The sequence below is a fragment of the Sphaeroforma arctica genome, assembly GCF_001186125.1.
Source record: "Sphaeroforma arctica JP610 unplaced genomic scaffold supercont1.51, whole genome shotgun sequence".
Classification (NCBI taxonomy): domain Eukaryota; class Ichthyosporea; order Ichthyophonida; genus Sphaeroforma; species Sphaeroforma arctica.
This window is the reverse complement of record NW_014040507.1, coordinates 123,500-142,995: the sequence shown is the minus strand read 5'-3', so window position 1 is coordinate 142,995 and position 19,496 is coordinate 123,500. Positions and strand designations below refer to the sequence as shown.

General features: G+C 45.0%; 2 protein-coding genes across 2 annotated transcripts in view; one reads left to right on the top strand and one right to left on the bottom strand.

Annotated features, from left to right (window-relative positions):
* Window positions 1-431: 431 nt before the first annotated feature.
* SARC_01316 (hypothetical protein) lies at window positions 432-5,186 on the top strand (the record flags this gene model as incomplete). Its single annotated transcript, XM_014304970.1, has 7 exons — window positions 432-651; window positions 856-1,118; window positions 1,258-1,411; window positions 2,532-2,705; window positions 3,578-3,901; window positions 4,915-4,982; window positions 5,154-5,186. 7 exons carry the CDS (start codon window positions 432-434, stop codon window positions 5,184-5,186), a joined length of 1,236 nt encoding a protein of 411 aa, XP_014160445.1.
* A 1,693-nt stretch (window positions 5,187-6,879) lies between these two features.
* The window catches only part of SARC_01315 (regulator-nonsense transcripts 1), a 14,162-nt gene continuing 1,545 nt past the window's right edge, over window positions 6,880-19,496 (bottom strand). Inside the window, exons 2-20 of the mRNA XM_014304969.1 lie at window positions 18,793-18,873; window positions 18,136-18,318; window positions 17,432-17,656; window positions 16,784-17,042; window positions 16,382-16,490; window positions 15,793-16,126; window positions 15,225-15,367; window positions 14,791-15,003; window positions 14,257-14,431; window positions 13,552-13,692; window positions 12,973-13,073; window positions 12,399-12,521; window positions 11,671-11,803; window positions 11,169-11,357; window positions 10,472-10,591; window positions 9,796-10,048; window positions 9,284-9,527; window positions 8,708-8,792; window positions 6,880-8,295 (exon numbers count right to left, since the gene is read on the bottom strand). Coding sequence (XP_014160444.1) covers window positions 8,233-8,295; window positions 8,708-8,792; window positions 9,284-9,527; window positions 9,796-10,048; window positions 10,472-10,591; window positions 11,169-11,357; window positions 11,671-11,803; window positions 12,399-12,521; window positions 12,973-13,073; window positions 13,552-13,692; window positions 14,257-14,431; window positions 14,791-15,003; window positions 15,225-15,367; window positions 15,793-16,126; window positions 16,382-16,490; window positions 16,784-17,042; window positions 17,432-17,656; window positions 18,136-18,318; window positions 18,793-18,873 — 3,174 coding nt within the window. The 3' untranslated portion in view covers window positions 6,880-8,232. The remainder of the gene's footprint in view (window positions 8,296-8,707; window positions 8,793-9,283; window positions 9,528-9,795; window positions 10,049-10,471; window positions 10,592-11,168; window positions 11,358-11,670; window positions 11,804-12,398; window positions 12,522-12,972; window positions 13,074-13,551; window positions 13,693-14,256; window positions 14,432-14,790; window positions 15,004-15,224; window positions 15,368-15,792; window positions 16,127-16,381; window positions 16,491-16,783; window positions 17,043-17,431; window positions 17,657-18,135; window positions 18,319-18,792; window positions 18,874-19,496) is intronic.

The window sequence follows — 19,496 nt, the reverse complement described above, 5'->3', positions numbered from 1 at the left end:
GGTTCAATAAACACCTTCAACTTCTTGCGATAGTTGAGTGCGCCTGTGAACAATGAACATACATTGATTTTAGACTTTAGATGAGTGTTTGGCGTGGACACTTATTAGTATCGGTACGGGCATGAGACAGTGTATGATATAGTGGAAGATTAGCTAATAATCTATACTCACATCACCTTGGAACGATCAACTAGTCAATCGGAAGAAACTCCCGTGACCGTACGCTTCGCAGGTTGCATGTGAGAGTGTGAGACGAACCCTCATCAATCGAGTGAATAGTGTTGGCCAAGTTTGGGGGGAAAGACAACATGAATTCATTCAGAAGCATCTGTATACTCTCTCTAGGCCTCGTGGGAAGCCTCAAATATGCGTACGCAACTTCTGATAGTAATCTTGGGGGATCACAGATAGATGGAGAGATAGCTAGATACATGCACGACGCAGAGATTGAAATGGAAGCCATGAATGGTGCAAATGCCAAGATCAACATTGCATCGCGTTCATCACGGTCAGATCACGAGTCTGTGAAGTGCCTACATTGGATCAATTCACAAGGCATGGACTGTCGAGCTCAAGATAGGCAGTGTCAGACACCAATCCACAGGGCGGGTGATCACTGTTCTGCAAAGTTCTGCTGCGAGACATCTGCTGGTATGTTGCCGATCAAAGCAAGTACTTTATGGTCTCTAAATTTACGCTCGAAACTTCTAGTATGTGATTGTGTATGCGTACTCGCCGTTCGCTAACAAGTATGATGTGCCGGTGAAGCCGTCAACTCAAAAAGCTTCCCAAGGTTGTCTCTTTTGTCTTTGTCAAAGCTTTAACACAGCTAATTCAATAATTCGGTCATTGCAGATATCATCGACAGCAAATGCGACGCATGGGTGCATGCCAAAGACATAGACTGTACCATGAACACACAAGATTGCTATATATACACTGATGGCTACCCGGGACGATACGAGTGTTCAGTGCAACGATGCTGCGACGGGCCTCCACCAGCCCAACCCAAAAAGTGCGGGGAATGGGCACAGAAAGAAAACGTCAGATGTGATGTCAAAAAGGAGCAAATGTGTCACTCACACGGTCTCATGGGATATGGCAAGTGCTCGGACGAGGTGAATGTTCTGCCATGTGCATCGCAGCCAAAGCTAATGAACGCAAATAGAAGTACATGTGCTTTGTTTGTAATGCTGTTTGTTTATAAACGGGGTGTTGTTGTGCAAAATCTCTAACAAGTCCCTTCCGTGCATACAGGTTTGCTGTTACCAAGAACCAACAGATCCGGTGGTGTGGTGTGATGAGTGGGTAGAAGATAACAACCACCAATGCGAGCCAAGAGATGATGAATGCTTTACGGAGCATTCATATAAGGGTGATCGCCCAGACAGGGATGATAACTCTAACCCAAGTAAGTAGGCGTATACTACTACCAGATACTGACACAGATTGCACCTCTGTGCGATGCACATTCTGTACTGATTCAGCTCTATGCACATACCACAGTGGGTCGGCTCAGAACTCTGCCTCACTGTCAGTGTGTGTGTAGTGTATCCTGGATGAAAATGTATCAGCTGTTGTAATTCTTCCATACAGTATCCACACCAAAAGAACGAGTCGTGATGCGAATATCTCACCTCTCATCGCTCACAATTTGCAGCACAGCACAACATCATCATCGCCGATAACGTGAATGTAGTGCAGAACAACTACGATCGGGTATTTGAGATGGATGCTACAACTCAGCCACTGGAGGGCCGAGCAACAGCTACTCAGGACCACCCTTTGAATATGGAGGTGTGTGTAGGGTTATACTTAGAACTTGCATGTGTGAGTTGAGGGCTACTGTGAATTCGCATCGTACAGTTTGTATTTCTCTTGGTGGTGCGGTTAAAGTTTAGACACTGTGTACGGGTCGCCACTGTGCTTGAGTCTTTTGTGATTGTCTGATGACTTGTCAACTGCATTGAACATTTCTGGTTCAGTTGTGCTCAATTGGGTCGGTGGATGACAGCAAATGAATGTTCCTTTTTGAGGTCTCATTAATGTGGCCCATGGGTGTAGAAGCTAACATATAACTCATATGTGTACAAGTTAACATATAGCTCAAAGGTGTACAAGTTAACATATAGTTCATAGGTGTACGAGCCAACAGGCGAGGTATTTAAAAGTAATTTCAATTAACAGTGGTATGCTACTTGCCTCTGAGCATTTTTCAATGCGCAGGATCATTGTCGTAACTTGTGTATCCATAGTACTCTACGATACGAAGTAGGTTAAGTCTAAACCGCTAGCAGATCTTCCTGTAATATTTAGCAGTTGATATTTGGATCGGCATCAGTCAATATAATGGAATAAATTGAGGCGCAAAAATTCTCATTGAATGCCAAATGAGACATTCCCGTACTGGTTAGGGTCCATTTTCTACTTCTATAGATCCTTATCAAAGCTCTGTCTAGAGCCGAACACAGCGCATCTACACCGAGTCTCAGTGTATTTACATACTCGCATTCACATCTGTCTATCCAAAGATCGCAGACGTGCCGCCGGAGAGCGTACGAGACGGTCGAATGCTGAGGAGATAAAGCAATGCTCAAAGGACCACTGCTGTCTGCCACCTCAGAAGATCATCAAGTGCAAGCAATGGGCCGATGAGGGAAACGTGCACTGTGACACGAACGAGCAAAAAGAGTGCGCTGTCAAAGGTAGTCCACTACTTGCTATGGAGGGCGTGAACGTATGCGTACAGGATGCATACAATTCGTAGTGAACGTGTGGCTCGCCTGATGCTGATACGGTTGAAGTTCAACAGCTTCTTTTTGCGTATTGCTTGATGTATTTGAAGTTGTAGAGTACCTTTGTACCGTGTGTATGTTTTGAGATTTTTTTGTTTTGTAGTTGTCCCCACCATGAGCCCTGTGATCATGATGTATACTTGAAACTACACGACCAAACACTAGAAGCGTGAGGGTTTATAGCAAACACTAGCAGCACCAGGGTGTATAATAAACACTATATGCACGAGGGTCTGTCGGTATTTCATTTGTCCGCGTATCCGGAGTACGTCTTGTTGCACATACCATATTCATTCGACTCTGCTTATTACCGTGCATCCCTTTAGTGAACACATGATGTACACGATGGTCTCTCATTGTTGTTGCACACTCTCATCCCTTTGGTGAACACATGATGTACACAATAGTCTTTCATTGTTGTTGCAGACTCGTTGACCATTCCACTCAGTGTCATGCTATCTCTTGTCACGTGTGTGTAGTGTGTTAGGTGAGTAGCCACAACTCATCTAGAAGCGCTGCGGATATTTGTCGATAGATTGTTTCAACTCTTGGCGCGTTGCTGCTGTTTGCTCAGCTCTACTTTTGCGACGTGTGTATTTGTTTTGGAAACAGAGAGCATCGTTCGTCCGCGCTGTGAGGAGTACTCCAGATAACTTAGATTTAACACTCCTTAGGGACCAGATCCCAGCCATCTTTATTCTCGTTCGCTCTCAGATCCAATCAACTCATACATATCCACTTGTTCACTCCCACAACGCGGAACGCTTCTATTGTGGCAACAGATGGACATCACCGATACAACTACGCACACACCGAGGGCACAGAGGATTGTTCTGAACACGTGTGCTGCAAGAGAGCCGAACCTTCCCCTTCGCCTGTACCTGTTATCAAGACATGCAAACACTGGGTGGACAAAAATATCGTAGCATGCACGCCCAAAGACAAGAGGTGCACCTACGAGGGCTATGCAGGCGAGTATGCCATGTGCTCCAAGAAACAGTGCTGCGAGAGCAAGAAGCTTAAGCCGCCTCAGCCTCAGCCTCAGCTTCCGCAGCCACCAAGACCGAATCCACCTCAGCCATACCCTCCTGCATTGCCTGAGAACGGTGTGTGTAGTGTCATATACTTGTAACACAGTTAAATAGGTATGTTTATGTAGTATCATACGTAGTGTTGTGCAGTACACCGATGCTGTATCTACCCCACACCCTCCTGCACGGCCTGAAGAAGGTGTATGTAGACGTAAAGCATCGAATATGATATTTAACTATGTGCACAGCTATGCGTAGAGTGAGGTATGGTATCTGTGTACACCAGCAACTATGTGCAGTATCATCTACCATATACCCATAGTATTTCGCATTGTGTTTGTTGTATCAATGCGTACATGCATAATGCTTGTATAGGTATGCATGTTCGAAGACATACGTGTATTTGTTCTTGCTGTGTGTCATGTCCTTCCTTGTCCATGCTCTTACCGTACGCTGCCAGTTTGCTAGCACAAAGGTGTGGGCAATGTTGCCTATGTGCGTCTGCTTGGAGTGGGGTTCAAGACATGGTATGTCTTTTGAGTCCAACTAAACTATGCACTCATACATCGGCGTTTTCCGTTCTCGCGGAGTCTAAGCCGCTGGATTTTAACTTCTGCCTGAATTGTTTTCGTCTCTACCCCATCAAATATATACAAACACAAAGAATATACACATATATCTATTTTTATACATATATATTTGCCATTTTATGGTATATAGTACTGTTCGTCGCCGTTCTATGGTGAAGAATACAGTATCGTTATGTAATAGTATGGTGTGTGCGATGGCACTGGTAGGTGGTTGTGGATGTGTGCGACATTCTTTTGCGGTATACATGCACCTACACACGTGCAATATCCTACTCCATGGTCTGTTACTTCTGGCCCACCCCCACAATACTGCTTATACAAGGAGTGTGGCGTGAGTTTTGCATCCAATGCTAGAAACTACGCTTGAGATACTTTGAAACTAGAAGACATACCTTGAAACTTAGAAAATATGCGACTCCGATTACAAAAAGATTGTTATTGTTTGGTACTATTTATTGGGCATTAAGCAGACCTCTATTCGTCGCATATTCTATACAGAGTACGTGATGAAATGTCGAGAGCAGGTGTCGGCTCATGAGTGCACCAGGTCCGGTCAGTCTTGGCTGGTATGTCGACTTGCGCTATTGTGTTCTTCTGGTGTCCCGCGACTGCTGTTCAAATCACATTTTGATTTCGATGTGGTTGGGGTGTCCATGTGTTTTTGCTGGTGTGTTTTTGTTACTTGTGGTGGCGTGAATACTTGTATTCCCGCCATATGATTTGCTCTCTCTGTAAAGAAATTGAACAGAATCACATTCGATGACTCATAAATGTTGTGTGTGCACTGCCGTTGTATTGAGTGAGGGTTTAGGAATGTGCACTCGGTGCAGGAAGTGAAAGAGAGTAGGCAGCAGAGTATAGTCACAAAAATAATATGCGAAAAAACTGACTCAAGCAGGAGAATATGATGAGGTCGCAAGCACAAGTGCCAGCCCAGAAGCTGTGCGTTGTTCTGAGAGGATATGCTGTTTCTAAAAGTACTTTAACCAATGCTTATAGTGGCATACGTATTTAGCGTGATTCATAAACATACGTCTCCAGTCTACATCCGCACACAACAATCTTTCACTCTTCATTGCAAAATAACAATATAAATATACGTTCCTTTCACTAAGATATTAATTTCAATCTTCTAGAACACTTGAGGTACCTTGTGGCACCTCCAATACTCTTTGTAGTACTTAACGCAGTCAACTCCGTTTATTCATGTTGTGCTAGTCCTCGATATACTTGAACACACTTGCCGCTGTTAATAATTTCCAAGCTAATCTTTTATACGCCACTTACATACCTCTGTCGCATACAGCCTGACCTCACTTGCTGCAGATACGCCGCGCGCTGTGGGAGGTTACTACCAAAGTGTATACCTTCCAACTGCTGCTACTAGACCCAGCAAATGCACCTTGTACTGCTACCAGCAACCCCCTACAACACTGATATTTACTGTGACTCTCCCAGGAGTGGGAGACAGCTGCGTACAGCCTTTCAGGCGCACAAAAATGGTTCGCATGCAATCGTGAAAGACCACAGGCTTTTGTATGGCCGTGTCAAGTCCTTCTGTGATGAGAAATGATATATATAAGACTGCTGTGCCCAAATTCTACTTGCGTGAAACTTATCCAAGTTTTAGAATATATACAGTACCAGTATCGACTGCCTCGATTGAACCGACTGAGCAGATCCTAAAACAAGGTTGTGCACGGTGTGTGCATAAACAAACCGTACTGTTTTATGGACGGTACTCTACTGCTGTACGAGCAGTCGATCTCTACGTAATGATTTGGCAAATGGGCTCTCAGATATTGTTGAACTATACACAGAAAGTTGTCTGACTTTTTGCCTTCGACGACATCAATTCTTTTGAAGATAATCAAGTCCACCTCGTCAACGTTATTCTGATTTTTCCTGCGAATGTTAGCTCAGTCAAGAGTGTGATTTATACTCGTTCATATCATATGCACACATCTCCACGCTTCGGCTTCTTGGTGTGCACACCTATGCCTTGAGTGTGCTCAAAGCATACAGGTAACTACAATTGCGTAGGCGCAATTTCTAAGTATAGCCACACATTTTGAAAGCATGTTCGATATCATAGCCATCAGAAGCCACGCCAGAGCAATAATCAAATATAGTACGGTACATGAGTGCAAGACCAGGCTATTTTGCCTGAGGCATACTCGCCATGAACTGGAAGTTCATGTTTATATATGCATAGGAGATGTTATTTCAATTCCATGGTAGTACTTGTCATGGAATATGAACTAATTTGAAAAGAGAAGTAGCACATGCTGCAAGGCAGCTGACTAGCATACTACATTCGCCGCTGTCGCCTACCTGCTGGGTCCCCAAGCACAGGCACACTCGCTCATACAACACAAACACAGACTCCATCAATTGTAGGATAGTCTGCTTAATATCCACATAGTGAAAGAAATTCTAGATATTTCTTCATTTAGAATGCCATCAACCTATAACATTGTTGGTAAAACAGGTTTTGTACCATGATACTCCTCGAGTAAAAAAATTAGCAATGGAAGGCAACCAAACCATTTAGAACTAATAAAAATATCTTAACATATAGATAGACATAATGGCAGCGGCGGATCCAAGGGCGCCATTATCGACTACCAATGAAGATCGATATGCGCTCCTTGGCTATACCAGTAGACTCCAAAATTGATCTCAGTGGTTGTCAACACCAATAGGCAAAGTGCTTGAGATCTAGCATGTTTATTGGATCATGCAGGTGGCAGCATTCATTTTGCCTCTAGGTTGTACTCGAGCGCCTCCCTCTACATTTACACTCATGAATACGCCTGCGAAGGCTCATACTTAAGTATATCTGCTGTACATCCCGTGATGCTCGTTAGCTACGCACAACCACCCCCGGGTGTAGCCAATCCCCCGAGGTGTCCTCGATGTGAATCAAGGTTCGAATCTCTACTGACGGTTTGAATGCCTGTCCTAAAGAACTATTATTGAGCGTATTTGCCCGCCCGCCCTATAGAAATAAAATCTTCTTGACAGTTACTAGTTTCATTCGAGTTCACAAACTTTGAGCGACGCCATTTTCCCAAGGAAGACAACTCAATCCACCAATTGATTGCGGTTCCTTCGCGGCAGCTGCGCGGTATTCATATTGCAGCAGTGGCCATAACTCAGCAGATATGGCCATAGATATGCCTATGAATACCACAGCCGTCTCATATACAGACCAATGCAATGCGGCAAATGCCTGAGCGAACACGTCGTTTGCTGGTTGCATACTCCGTTTGGACTTGTTAGTGCACGTCCAGGCATTACGCCTCCAAAATCAAACTAGTACGCAACTCTATGCATATCCTTCGTGGGAGCCAACTTCTCTGTCCAGCTCCCCCCCCACACACCTTTGATTACAATAAGTGCTCTCCAATGCCGCTGCAGACATGCAGTGGACGTTTCGATGTCGAACTTCTCTATGCGGCTGCGTAGCAGCGATTTTGAGCATTTCCAGACGCAATGGGCGCCTTGAACCACAACAAGAAAGGTGATCCGTGACAGCATAGAGGTCGTATCCCAACAACGGTGCCAAGCTAAGTATCCCAACAACGCAACAACGGTGTCAATAGGAAGGAATCGTCAAGTCACGACAGAAGTGTCCACGCCAGAGACCATGCCAAAGGCCAACGGGAAAACCCTAATATCTGGTGGCAGCACTTATGATACTTTTGTGACAGTCACATATTGCTAGTGAAGCGCACGGCCACAATGTCGTCCCATCAGCAGGTCATCAGCGGTTCATGTCGACGACGTGCGAGGTGTAAAAACAGCAATCCGCTAGTAGGTCTGCGTATGGTAGCCGTCCATTTCCTCTTGAGACAAAGGCTCGGCACCATCAAACTGTGACAGTCGCAAGAAGGTAAATAAACATGAGCAGACGCTACTTAGCACAAAAACAACCCCGCACCTGACAACTCGCCAAACTGCTAGTGCGTGTACATCATTCGTATGGCATCAACTTGTGCCTCCGCTCTCTAAAAAGCGGGCGAAGCTTGAAAAATTTATAAGCATACATGCATAGGCTGAAGAAACATCAGTGCACATACACACTCAACTTACACACTCGAGCAGAGTAGTACACATTGAAAAGAAATGTAACACGGAATGTAGCACGACGACACATGCCACGGCTTAACTTTGACTCCCACGTTGCGGCACTCGATCGCCATTGCCCACAGCTCACCAGTGCAAACACAAATTCAACTACCAGCAATAACATAATACAACTCGCTGCAATGACATCCACTCTCACCTGACTGTCGGCAAAGCCCTGTGTAAGCTCAATGCTCTGGATGTTGTCGCCCACCACTTGCTCTTTCAGCATGGCGTTGTTACCACTGTAAGGGAGTGCGATCAGATTGTCAAACAAGATGGAGTTTAGCTCAATATCAGTCTCGAGATAAGCTCAACGAACGTGCTAAACTATGGATAGCTCGATGTGATGTTTACTGAGAGGGACTTCGAAGAGAATCAGGAAAGCGCATTTGCATGTATCAGAGCACGCATACACAGTGTTTGTTTACACGTAGACTAGCGCGTATGCGGTCGATCATACTACTATAAATGAGAATGTTGCATGCGAGTACAGCAGTGCAGAAATACGATCAATTCTCGTAGCTACGGCACTGACCCAGAAAAGCATGTATAGTATACGAATATATGAATAAGTCGACAGAGAAGCAATACTGCCACCAACTCAACATAAGGTATACCGACCCAATCATAGGTACACCATGGAAAATCTCGAAAATAATACACACTCGCATGAACGTGCACAAAACCCCACCAATACACGCAATTGCGGTAAAAGGCAAACACCGCCACATACGCGTTGCGCTGGTGCTGGTGGCCTCCTCCCATGTGCTGTGCGTGGTTGTTGGTGTGTGCGTTGGTGTGTGGGGTATTCTGTGAGGTGGTCTGCTGCTGACTGTAGAAGTTGTGCTGCGACAGCGGAGCCAAGTAGCCCACAGGCACAGGCGCATGCACTAGTGACGGATGGTACACCGCCTCAGGGTTGATGAACCCTAGCGGATCGCGCGTGTTGAAGTACTCTACCGGCTGCATGCTAAGACCTGGGTTTCAGAGTTTAGGGTCTCAGAGTTTAGGGTTTCAGGACTTTAGGGTTTTAGGGTGGTTGGTGGTGTAGTGCAATTTAGCCCGCATCGACAGTGTAAAGGAAGACTGTCTGTGTGAATAACCACCAATACGAATGCAGCCGCATAATGCATAAACATGATTGCATATGCCGCATCTATAGCACTACTTCACACGACGTCATGAGGTTTGGCGGTACTATTATTCTCACAAAAAATGTCAGCTGCATAGAACACGTGGACATACCAGGATGGTGGACACCGTAGCCCTGGCTCATCTGCTGGGGCTGGTGCTGGTGCTGGTGCATTTGCTGCGAGTGTTGCTGCTGCTGTTGTTGTTGTTGCTGATGGTGGTGCTGTTGCTGCTGGTGCTGGTGCTGTTGCTGCTGGTGCTGCATGTAGGCCTGGCCGTTGCTGTACTGCTGATGGCCCATGTTTGCATTGGCGTTGTACTGGTCGTTGCCGTAGCGCTGTTGGTCCACGTACGCGTAGCTCGATTGCTGCAGTGCGCAAGAAGTGCAGATGGCAGAAGTCAGTAACTTGCATGAGCGATCAAGCAGTCGAGTGGTCACAAACTAACTCTGTAACCATTGTCAGATCATACAACAAGTGGTCCAACCATTATCAAATCATACGACAAATGGTGAAACCATTGTCACATCATACAACAAGAGGTCCAACCATTATCAAATCATACGACAAATGGTGAAACCTTAGTCACATCATACAACAAGTGGTCCAACCAGTATCAAATCATACGACAAATGATGAAACCATTGTCACATCAATGACAGGTGCTGACGAATAAACGGAACAAATAAACCCACGAAATGCCCGTGCACCCAAATATTCCGCGCTACTTCGTATACAACCATATATCGCACGCTCCGGATACACTTGGTAGCGACCTAACCTCAGCATACCTTTTGGCGCGGCACACGCGGTGCAGCAATCATCATACTGCTGGCTTTCAAGTTACTGAGGGGCCCTTCTACCAGCAGGTTGCTCTCCTTGTACATCACAAGCAGAGCATTCCACAGGGCCTATATGAGAAAGACAGCGCCGGTATGAATGAAACGTGGAGTTGAATACTTTGTATTCCGATATATATACCTATAGAGGTGGGCAGATTGGTATACAAACACGTTCACATAGGACCTTTTTTGCGTGTGCATATATTTTGTGACAGTATAGCCCACCTGTATGCACGTGCAGGTGATGGAGTGTAGGTTTTAGTGGCTACATAGACGTCTGTCTTGTTGTATTCACATCGACAAGTGCCACACCACGGGAACAGCCACAAGCACACAAACCACTCGCAAATTCCTGAACCGTGAAGCTTGAACGTTATGGTTCAACGGTAGGCCGGTGTCTAAAGTTGCTTTTGGTGTGATTGGGTGAGTGTGTCTAGCAACCACCGACACAATTGGGTGTGGTGTATGTACGCTTGTGTGTGCATGCTTTCTAGTGCAGCATGCGTGGTGTATGCTTGTGTGTGCGTGCTTGCTAGCACTGCATGTGAGATGTATACTGATGTCCGTTTGGCCTTATAATGTTGCATGTGAGATGTATACTGATGTCCGTTTGGCCTTATAATGTTGCATGTGCGGGCTTTCCTACCTGCTTGTGTAGCACCTTGGGGTTTCCTATGACGATAACACCTGACTTGGCTCTGGTCAGCGCCACATTGAGGCGACGCGGATCGTTCAAGAATCCGATGCCCATCTTCTCATTGGAACGCACACACGACAAAATGATGAAGTCCTTCTCGCGACCCTGGAAGGCATCGACACTGGCTACTTCAACCTCCTGAAGTGTCAAAGGAACCATCACACGTGTCAATCGGTAGTGTCAACGGTGCCAATCAAGGGTGTCAAAGATCTCAATTAAAATGCAAGTGGAACCGTGGGACGGTATGGATAAGTACATGATTTAGTTAGCGAATAAGTTGTTGCGCTCGCAAATCAAACTGTATCAAGCTGCGGGCTCTAAGTAATCAATTGTCTAAATTCAGGGTAATTTCAATATAGCATCTTACACTGAGGCCAAACATGAATACATATGACTAACTGCGGTTAATGCACCATGTATGCATATACTTATGATGTGATAAAACACATACCTCGTACAGCTTTGAGCGCATGGGACCGTTGTAGGCCATGAACTGAGTCAAGTAGCTGCGCTGCCCTTCGTACGGAGTGATGACACCGATCTGCTCAGGAAGAATGCCACTCTTCAACATCTGCGTTACACATCTAAAGTGTGCGATAATCATTGGGAGACATCATAATCGGGGTGTCAGCTTGCTGTTTCATGGTATCCGGGTTTATATGGCTATGATTTTTTTTACGTTGTTAGGATTTGTTTACATAGCTAGGATTTGGTATTGCAATGCTCACAGTGTACGGTGCTTCTTCTGTGCATAAGATAGATGAGGTTCAGCAGAACACTTCTGTATCACTCCAATACAGGATTGAACAACATAATTGAAAAACCAGCTGAGCGACAATATACTCGCAGCGCCAGACACGTGCGCAAACGAGAAGACATATTGAGAAATATGGAGTAAACACCTCAGACACACGACACAGACACCATAATTTTCGTGTATGACTGCCGTGTGTTGTGCCTAGAATAGCCCCATCTCAAATGAGTAGTCCTTGTGGCCATTTAGGTATTTACGATCCACGGCGGTTACATCACAGCCCAAATGAGCATACACCTAGCAATACACCACAGCAGCAACTAGCTGGTTTTTTATACACGATGTACCGCCCGATCTCACACATCTACTGCAACAACCACCGGCAGTGTATACACAAGCATTTTGCTCGTCAAAGGTAGACTTACTTTTCCACTCGAGTGGCTTCGGTGCGATTGAGATACGAAGTGCCCGAAGTAGAGATTTCCTCTTGACCAATGGTGTACCAGAAGAACATAGGCTTCCGAGGATCGGGCCATGGGAAGTCGTAGCTGCGGGTTGAGATATCGGCACTTTAAGTTTAAAACAATCTATAGGTGCATCATAAGCTCGCAGAGATATAATTACTTATTGACGTACCACAATAGCCACTAATTACAAACCCAATTTCCTAAAGATAATTCAACTTGCATATTGAATGGACACGCACACCAGAATGCACATACAGATCAAAGCAAAACAAGAATGCATGTAATCATGCACCGGTGTTGCACATACTGCAGTCCATTAGAAGGACGCGCAATAGCAGATACACATGTGGCACAATGTAACAGATGAGCTGAAACACGATATGAAGCCGTCAAATCCACTAGAGATCGCCCAAGTGTAGTTACATAAAATGTTCCAGCTATGAACATGACCTCTCCCCACACGCCGATCATGAGGCCATCGGATGGACAAGCACTGAATACGAATCATATACTCGGACTCTTGCACACTTACTCAGTCTCTCGTTCCGTGGACGTGACACCATCCTGCAGCGACCCTTCGTAGAACATGTTGGACGAGAAATACGACAAGCACGGGTGCATACGGTATTGCACCTGTATGTGAAAGACAGCTCAAGTGAGTTTTGGGCAACAAATGGACATCTATTTGTTGGCTTTAAGGATTTGAAACAAGCGATCGTGCACGCTCTAGTATTCATAGACGGCGCTAGCGCAGTTATGTGACCTATAAATCACAATTTGCTAAAGTGAGGGTTCAGTTTCTGCCGTACTGTAAAAATCCGTGCACAATATAACCCGAAACTGTAACCGGAGATTCCACTTCGACAGTTGTGAATTGTGGATACGCATACAAATGTTGATTGATGGCAGATACATATAATTCCGGACTAAGCAGTATAGAACCCGAATTCTATAGATGGAATACAACCGTAAAATGAATCTGTCAGAAGCATATATCTGACAGAAAAACAGATTCAGTGCAAAAAATTGACCGTACATCACATATATCATAATAGTTGAGGCGTCTCATTGCAATTGATGAAGACTCTGAGTGAAGTACAGCAATACGTACCTGCAAACGATTCGGCCGCATTCCCAAAATAATCAATCGCTCAAACAGAGACTGCGACAGACCAGCCCCTGCCGCCCGCTTGCACATCACCACTGGACCCAGCTGGCAGTGATCTCCCACTAGCACAACTTGACGAGTGCCCTATTAGTAGGAAGCCATGTGTCAAACATAAACATAAAGTTATATCATAAACGGTAAAATGCCTTGTGACAGAATAGCAGAGGGAGCGGTAATATATCGCCATTTTCTCAGTAGTATGAAATTTGACAGAAAAAGAGGTGAAGTGTTGGCATAATATTCTATCATTAGCCAGACGTGCGACAGAATGATATACGTAATACTGACTTTGATATAGAGAGGTAGTAATGGGGTAGCCGAGTAGTATTGCTTTTGTAATACTATCGCTAGTTTTCCGTTGTTGTCTGTTGCTGCACACAGCCACAGCACTGTGAGGGTGACGGACCGACAGACGTGGGAGTGAGGAATTGTATATAATTTCTAGACAGAACAAAACTCTGAGGTTACAAGAGAACCCCTAAAATCGGATGACTGCATGATGACACCATCACCAAATGGAACCATCAAGCTAACTACAGTTATCGCATCGTGCGACCATCACAGTAAAAAAGCACGCGATTCTGAACGGTAGGGTATGCAGGAAATACACCCACCAGTACTAGACACTTACCAGTACTAGACACTTACCAGTACTAGCGGAATGAGACACTCAGGCTCAGTGGACTGAGTGGACTCATCAATCAACACACAACGAAACTTCAGTTTGGACAGTCGCGCATCGCCCGCACCCGTACACGTGGTGCAGATGACATCGGCGTTGTTAAGCAGCTCCTTCTCACAGGCCCATAGTAACGACCGGAATCTGTGAACAGCAGCCGAGCGGAAGTTAGCGAGAAGAAGAAAAATGAGCTCGTGTGTAGCTGCGACACATGTACGTAACAATGTGCTTTGCGTATTCAAATACTACAACATCGGCAAAATTGCTACAATACCACTCGATCTAGCTTTATACAACTCCGCGTCTGGAGAGTTGGCACTTGAAATAATCGAGTTTAGCGTATGTCTAGATACACTTGACCACACAGGGCATAGAAGTAATAATAAAAACATAAACGTTAAAGTTATGAGCACGTACAAAACATCACCCGATGTATTCACGCCACAAAACTGCCAGTTGTTCCGCACACTTGCTAGGCTGCCTTTGGAATTGCAAAGCCATACCTCTTCTCATCGGACTGAGACAGTTCGCCCATCTCGTCCTTAAGTAGCGAGAGCTTCTGCAGTTCGGGATAGTTGGAATTGCCCAGCACTTGCTTGTGCAGTGCTAAGAAGCTGACACTCGAGTCGATGGCTTCACGACTCTTGGCCATCAAACGCACCACTTTGAGACCCGTCTTGTGGATTTTTTCGGTTAACTGGTCCACAGCAATGTTACTGTGGCGGAGGATATTGTAATTTCAGCAAATTTTAGCGAACGTTTGAGATTGTAGAAGGTTAAAGTCGGTCTCAAAGCAAAAGACTCGTTCGTTCTAAGTGCGCCCTAAAGCAATGCAACCATCAAAACCATAAATGAGTACGAGGCACATGTGAATCAACAGCACTTAGATATTCCGCTAAGGACCTTCAGAAGAATGCTCTGATTTAACACTGCATACCTTGGTGCACACACCAACACCTGGGTGTGCGATTGCTGAGCCAAGTGGTAGACGATAGTCGCTGAGGTCACCGTCTTGCCAGTACCCGGTGGTCCTTGGATCAACGACAGGGGACGCTGTAGCACAGACTTCACGGCCGACACCTGTAGAAATATACGACAGTTGCAGTGGTGAGAGCACACCAACCACACGGGTTGTATCTGCAATGCAACTGCGCCAAAAATACAACACCTACACTTAAGGGTGCGATAGATGCACGCACAAGCACGCACAACTGTGGCACAATACCAAATGAATACACCTATGCGACAACGAGGAGCACATTCCATAGACGTCGAGATAGACACGGCTGTGCCGCTAAAAACAATGCACACAGCGGCGAGTGGTTCACAGCGACACCAGACGCAACTGCGGGTGCTAGACAAAGAAACGGCACATAACTGCGAGCACTAAATGAATAGAATATACACAGCCCGAGTGCTCAACCACAAAAGAACTATACACCCCTGCGAGTGATAAACAAGCAAACTATGCACAGCTATGGGTAAATCCAAAGTCATAAACTGACCTGCGAGTGATTTAGCTCTGGGAGACCGGGCACAGAGAAGCGCTTCGGAAGAGTGCACTTGATAGTCTGCGGCTCCACATCATGGCCCAGCAGCTGATGGTAGATGTATCCGCTGACAGACGTCTCGTCAACCGCAAAGGTCTTCAGCGCATTTTGCATGCGGTCGAAGGACGTGGCTTTCCAGACAAAGTCCACTACGAAGTTGTGTGTGCATTCCGTAGGCACGTGTGCAGATGAGCGCAATTCTACAGCGATTTCATCGTCAACACCTTGGTTGGGGGTACGGATGATATATCCAACACCCTCCCATAGCCCACGCAGTTCTCCTTCGTACCTGTATTTAAGTGATTGTGTGTAGGTGTGTGGATATATTACATGTACGTTTGTTGTAATATAACTGTGGTCAACCAATTTCAAATAGCATTTAAAAGCGCACATTGTAATGTAAACTATAACTTACATATGTTTATGTTTATAATTACACGATATGATATTTTAATATTCCAAGAGGGAAACGCATCTAAAATGTACCCCTGATATGGGTGACCATATCAAAAGTAGCAGATCTCATCCGATTCATACAAATTACCTGAGAATGATTTCATCTCCTTTCATCAGTCGCAAATCATCTCTCGAGGTCAGATGGAAGTTGGCAATCATTTTCTTGTTCAACCCCGTGTCCCAACGTACGACGATACCTGAGTGTTTAGCAGTAAGGTTACTACATTGCTTCACTGAGCGGGGACAAAACTAAATCTCACATGGTTGCTCGTGACAATTTTCAAATAAGAAGCATCAAAATTGTGTGATAACCAGTGGTCATGTAGACAGATAGGAAAAACTTCAGACCACTCACGTATAATAAACTAGATAAATGAGCAAATAAGTCTATGCTCGAATAACCGGAAAGAAATAGCACTACGAAGGTCCCGCAGATTCTATCAGACATGGACAGATGTACATATATATACATGAACAAAAATCTGCCTACCTCTCTGCGTGAGCTGTTCCTTGGCCTTCTTGTCATAGTCGCTCTCCAGCTTCACCAATGGGCCAAAGGTGTTCTGATACTGGTACGCATCATCGTACCGGATAAGTACGGCATTGGGCTCGTCCCCATCGCCGCCACTCTCCAGTGTTTCCAAGTCCTCCAGTGTAGCAGTGGGTCTGTCACGCCACATCTCTTCCAGCTTCATGATGACGTTCGACGAGATTTGACGCGCACGTGCTTGCTCAGCTTCCGTCGGTACCTTCCGAAAGCGAAAAGAAAGGGTTTTTTGTGTTTAATGCTATGCACATGCAGTAAACTTTCAAAACAGCATACTGATTTGTATCTCTACTCATTAATCGCTACTGGAAGGTTTGACCTTTGTACATGGCCAAAAGGTGCCCCTACCATTTGGATCAAATCTGCACCATAACGCTAGATTGCGAGAAATCGGCACTAAATAGAGTTCACCTCTACCAACCAAGGTAGAGCTGCTATAGATGACAAACTGGTTAATGTCCTCCTACAGCTCCAGACGAGCACGGCTGTTGCCAGGTATTAGACACTGACTTGGACTATAACATACCCCGAAATAAATGACATTATCACCAAACAGCACACAGCTGACATATAAAGCCAAACAGCACACACCTTGACCAGCCAGGGCAACAGGGTGCGGTCGTCAATCAGCGGCTGCCACTGGTTGACATCCCAGTTGGCGTCCTTCATGTTGCTTTGGGACGAGCATGGCTGTCTGCATAACAACACAACCACCGAGTCACTCTTGGCAGGGATGAACCCCAGCAGAAACAGGTTGCGGCACCCGCAGTTGTAGCACTCCAGGATGGTATCCCCCAAGGGACCCTCGTGATGCAGCTATGATTGTTCGAATGCCGTACGCGGTGTTAGGGTGTGAGTTCATATAGTTAGAGTATACACTAATCTTAGTTGTTAGCTGGGTAATACGCAGCTCTGTGTAAAGCAGAGACGAACATTGTGTCCATTAATGGCTACCAGTGTGTGAATGGTGGACGAATACGATTTAGGCAATCGTGGCCAGAATAGGTCTGATGAAGCGCAAGTTCTTGATGCGAACACGTGCTCCTACAAATCCACACTTACGTGCACATGGAATTTCGATGCAATTCAGATACTCAACCTACTTTGCATGCGTGGCAAGTTACAACAACTTTGCATGTAGTATGTCGTAATATCTATGTCTGTAAGTGGAACCTGCTTACATCGTATGCACACACGAGAAGCAACAACAGCTTCGACGCAAACACTTGCACACTCGTTATATGCACTATTATAAAAACCTGCGTACATGCACACCGTGGTTGTTACACAGGTACCTGCAGCTCTTTGTGCTTAGCGCGCACCAAGTGATTGATGATATGCGAGGCACTGGTGGTCCCGCGTGAGTTGCAGAACCATTTGTTGCAGGTTACACACTTGACCACCGACTGTGGGTTGTGGATGCCACAGTACTTGCATGCATCCTCGGGTAGATCAGCCCAGTTGATTTGTTCCTCGAGCTGTGTAAATAAAGTCGGATCCCTTTATAAGACTCGCATTCATATTGATCGCAATACATTTTCGTTGGACGCGAGATGAACATAAAAAATAAAGAAGCTCAGAATCAAACTCCAGACATGTTGTCCTTAGTGCCTATTGAAAAAATGCCAGCAAGCAATCGCCTACACATCCCAATGAATGTTTTAAAAACGTTATTGATGGCTTCTGAGATGTTCTCAACGATCTCGCATACTGCGATCATTTGCAGTAGCTATGAACCTCCTCACTAAGGAAAGAAACAAAGAACGAAATAGATGGAGTGTCTGCAATCGGATGCAGGAGAGTAACATCCGCTAATGTTTGAATATACCAGGGGGAGGGGGGAGGGGATAGGGATAATAGGACACAAAATGATATAAACGCCAACAGGAAGTAGGTAAGCCCGATCTTATATATAGCCAGGCCCAAAACTCTTGATATCGAACTAGACTAACCTCTTCATCGGCTTCGTCTACCAGCTCTTCAAACGCCAACTTATCCAGCGCTGCATTCACCGCATCCACACCATCCCCATCCTAAAAATATGACCGACGGTGGTATTTGCAATATATATTGAAATTTGAAAAAAATCGATTAGTTCTCGTCGATGACACTCACATAGCACGTGAGCTGAGTAAAACGAACAGCACATGCTGAACCCGGAAAAAACGCAACTTGACTTCCGCCTCGATCATTAGTAAATATGTAATTATTGGTAATCACAATATCCAAATAATAAAGTATAAATGTTCTGGAAACGTTTGCGTGTCATTGAGAATCTTGAGAGAGAGAGAGTGCGTGTGTGTGTGTATATATATATAAACTCAATCTTCTTTTTTGTCCTCAGTATATATATATATATATGTGTGTGTGTGTGTGTGTGTGTGTGTGTGTGACGTAAAGACGAACAACAGATAATGTGTGTGTGTATGTGTGTGTATATTTATATGTATATATATATATGTGATATAATATATATTTATATATATATATATATATAAATACTTGTATTTCACGTTCACATACAGGGAGACACGCATAGGTATAGACGGCCTTTAATTCGTACCATTCATATAATTGTTTACGCCTATTAGGTATATTTCATACTTGCATTTATACTTATACTTCATGTCCACATACAGGGAAACACGCATATGCA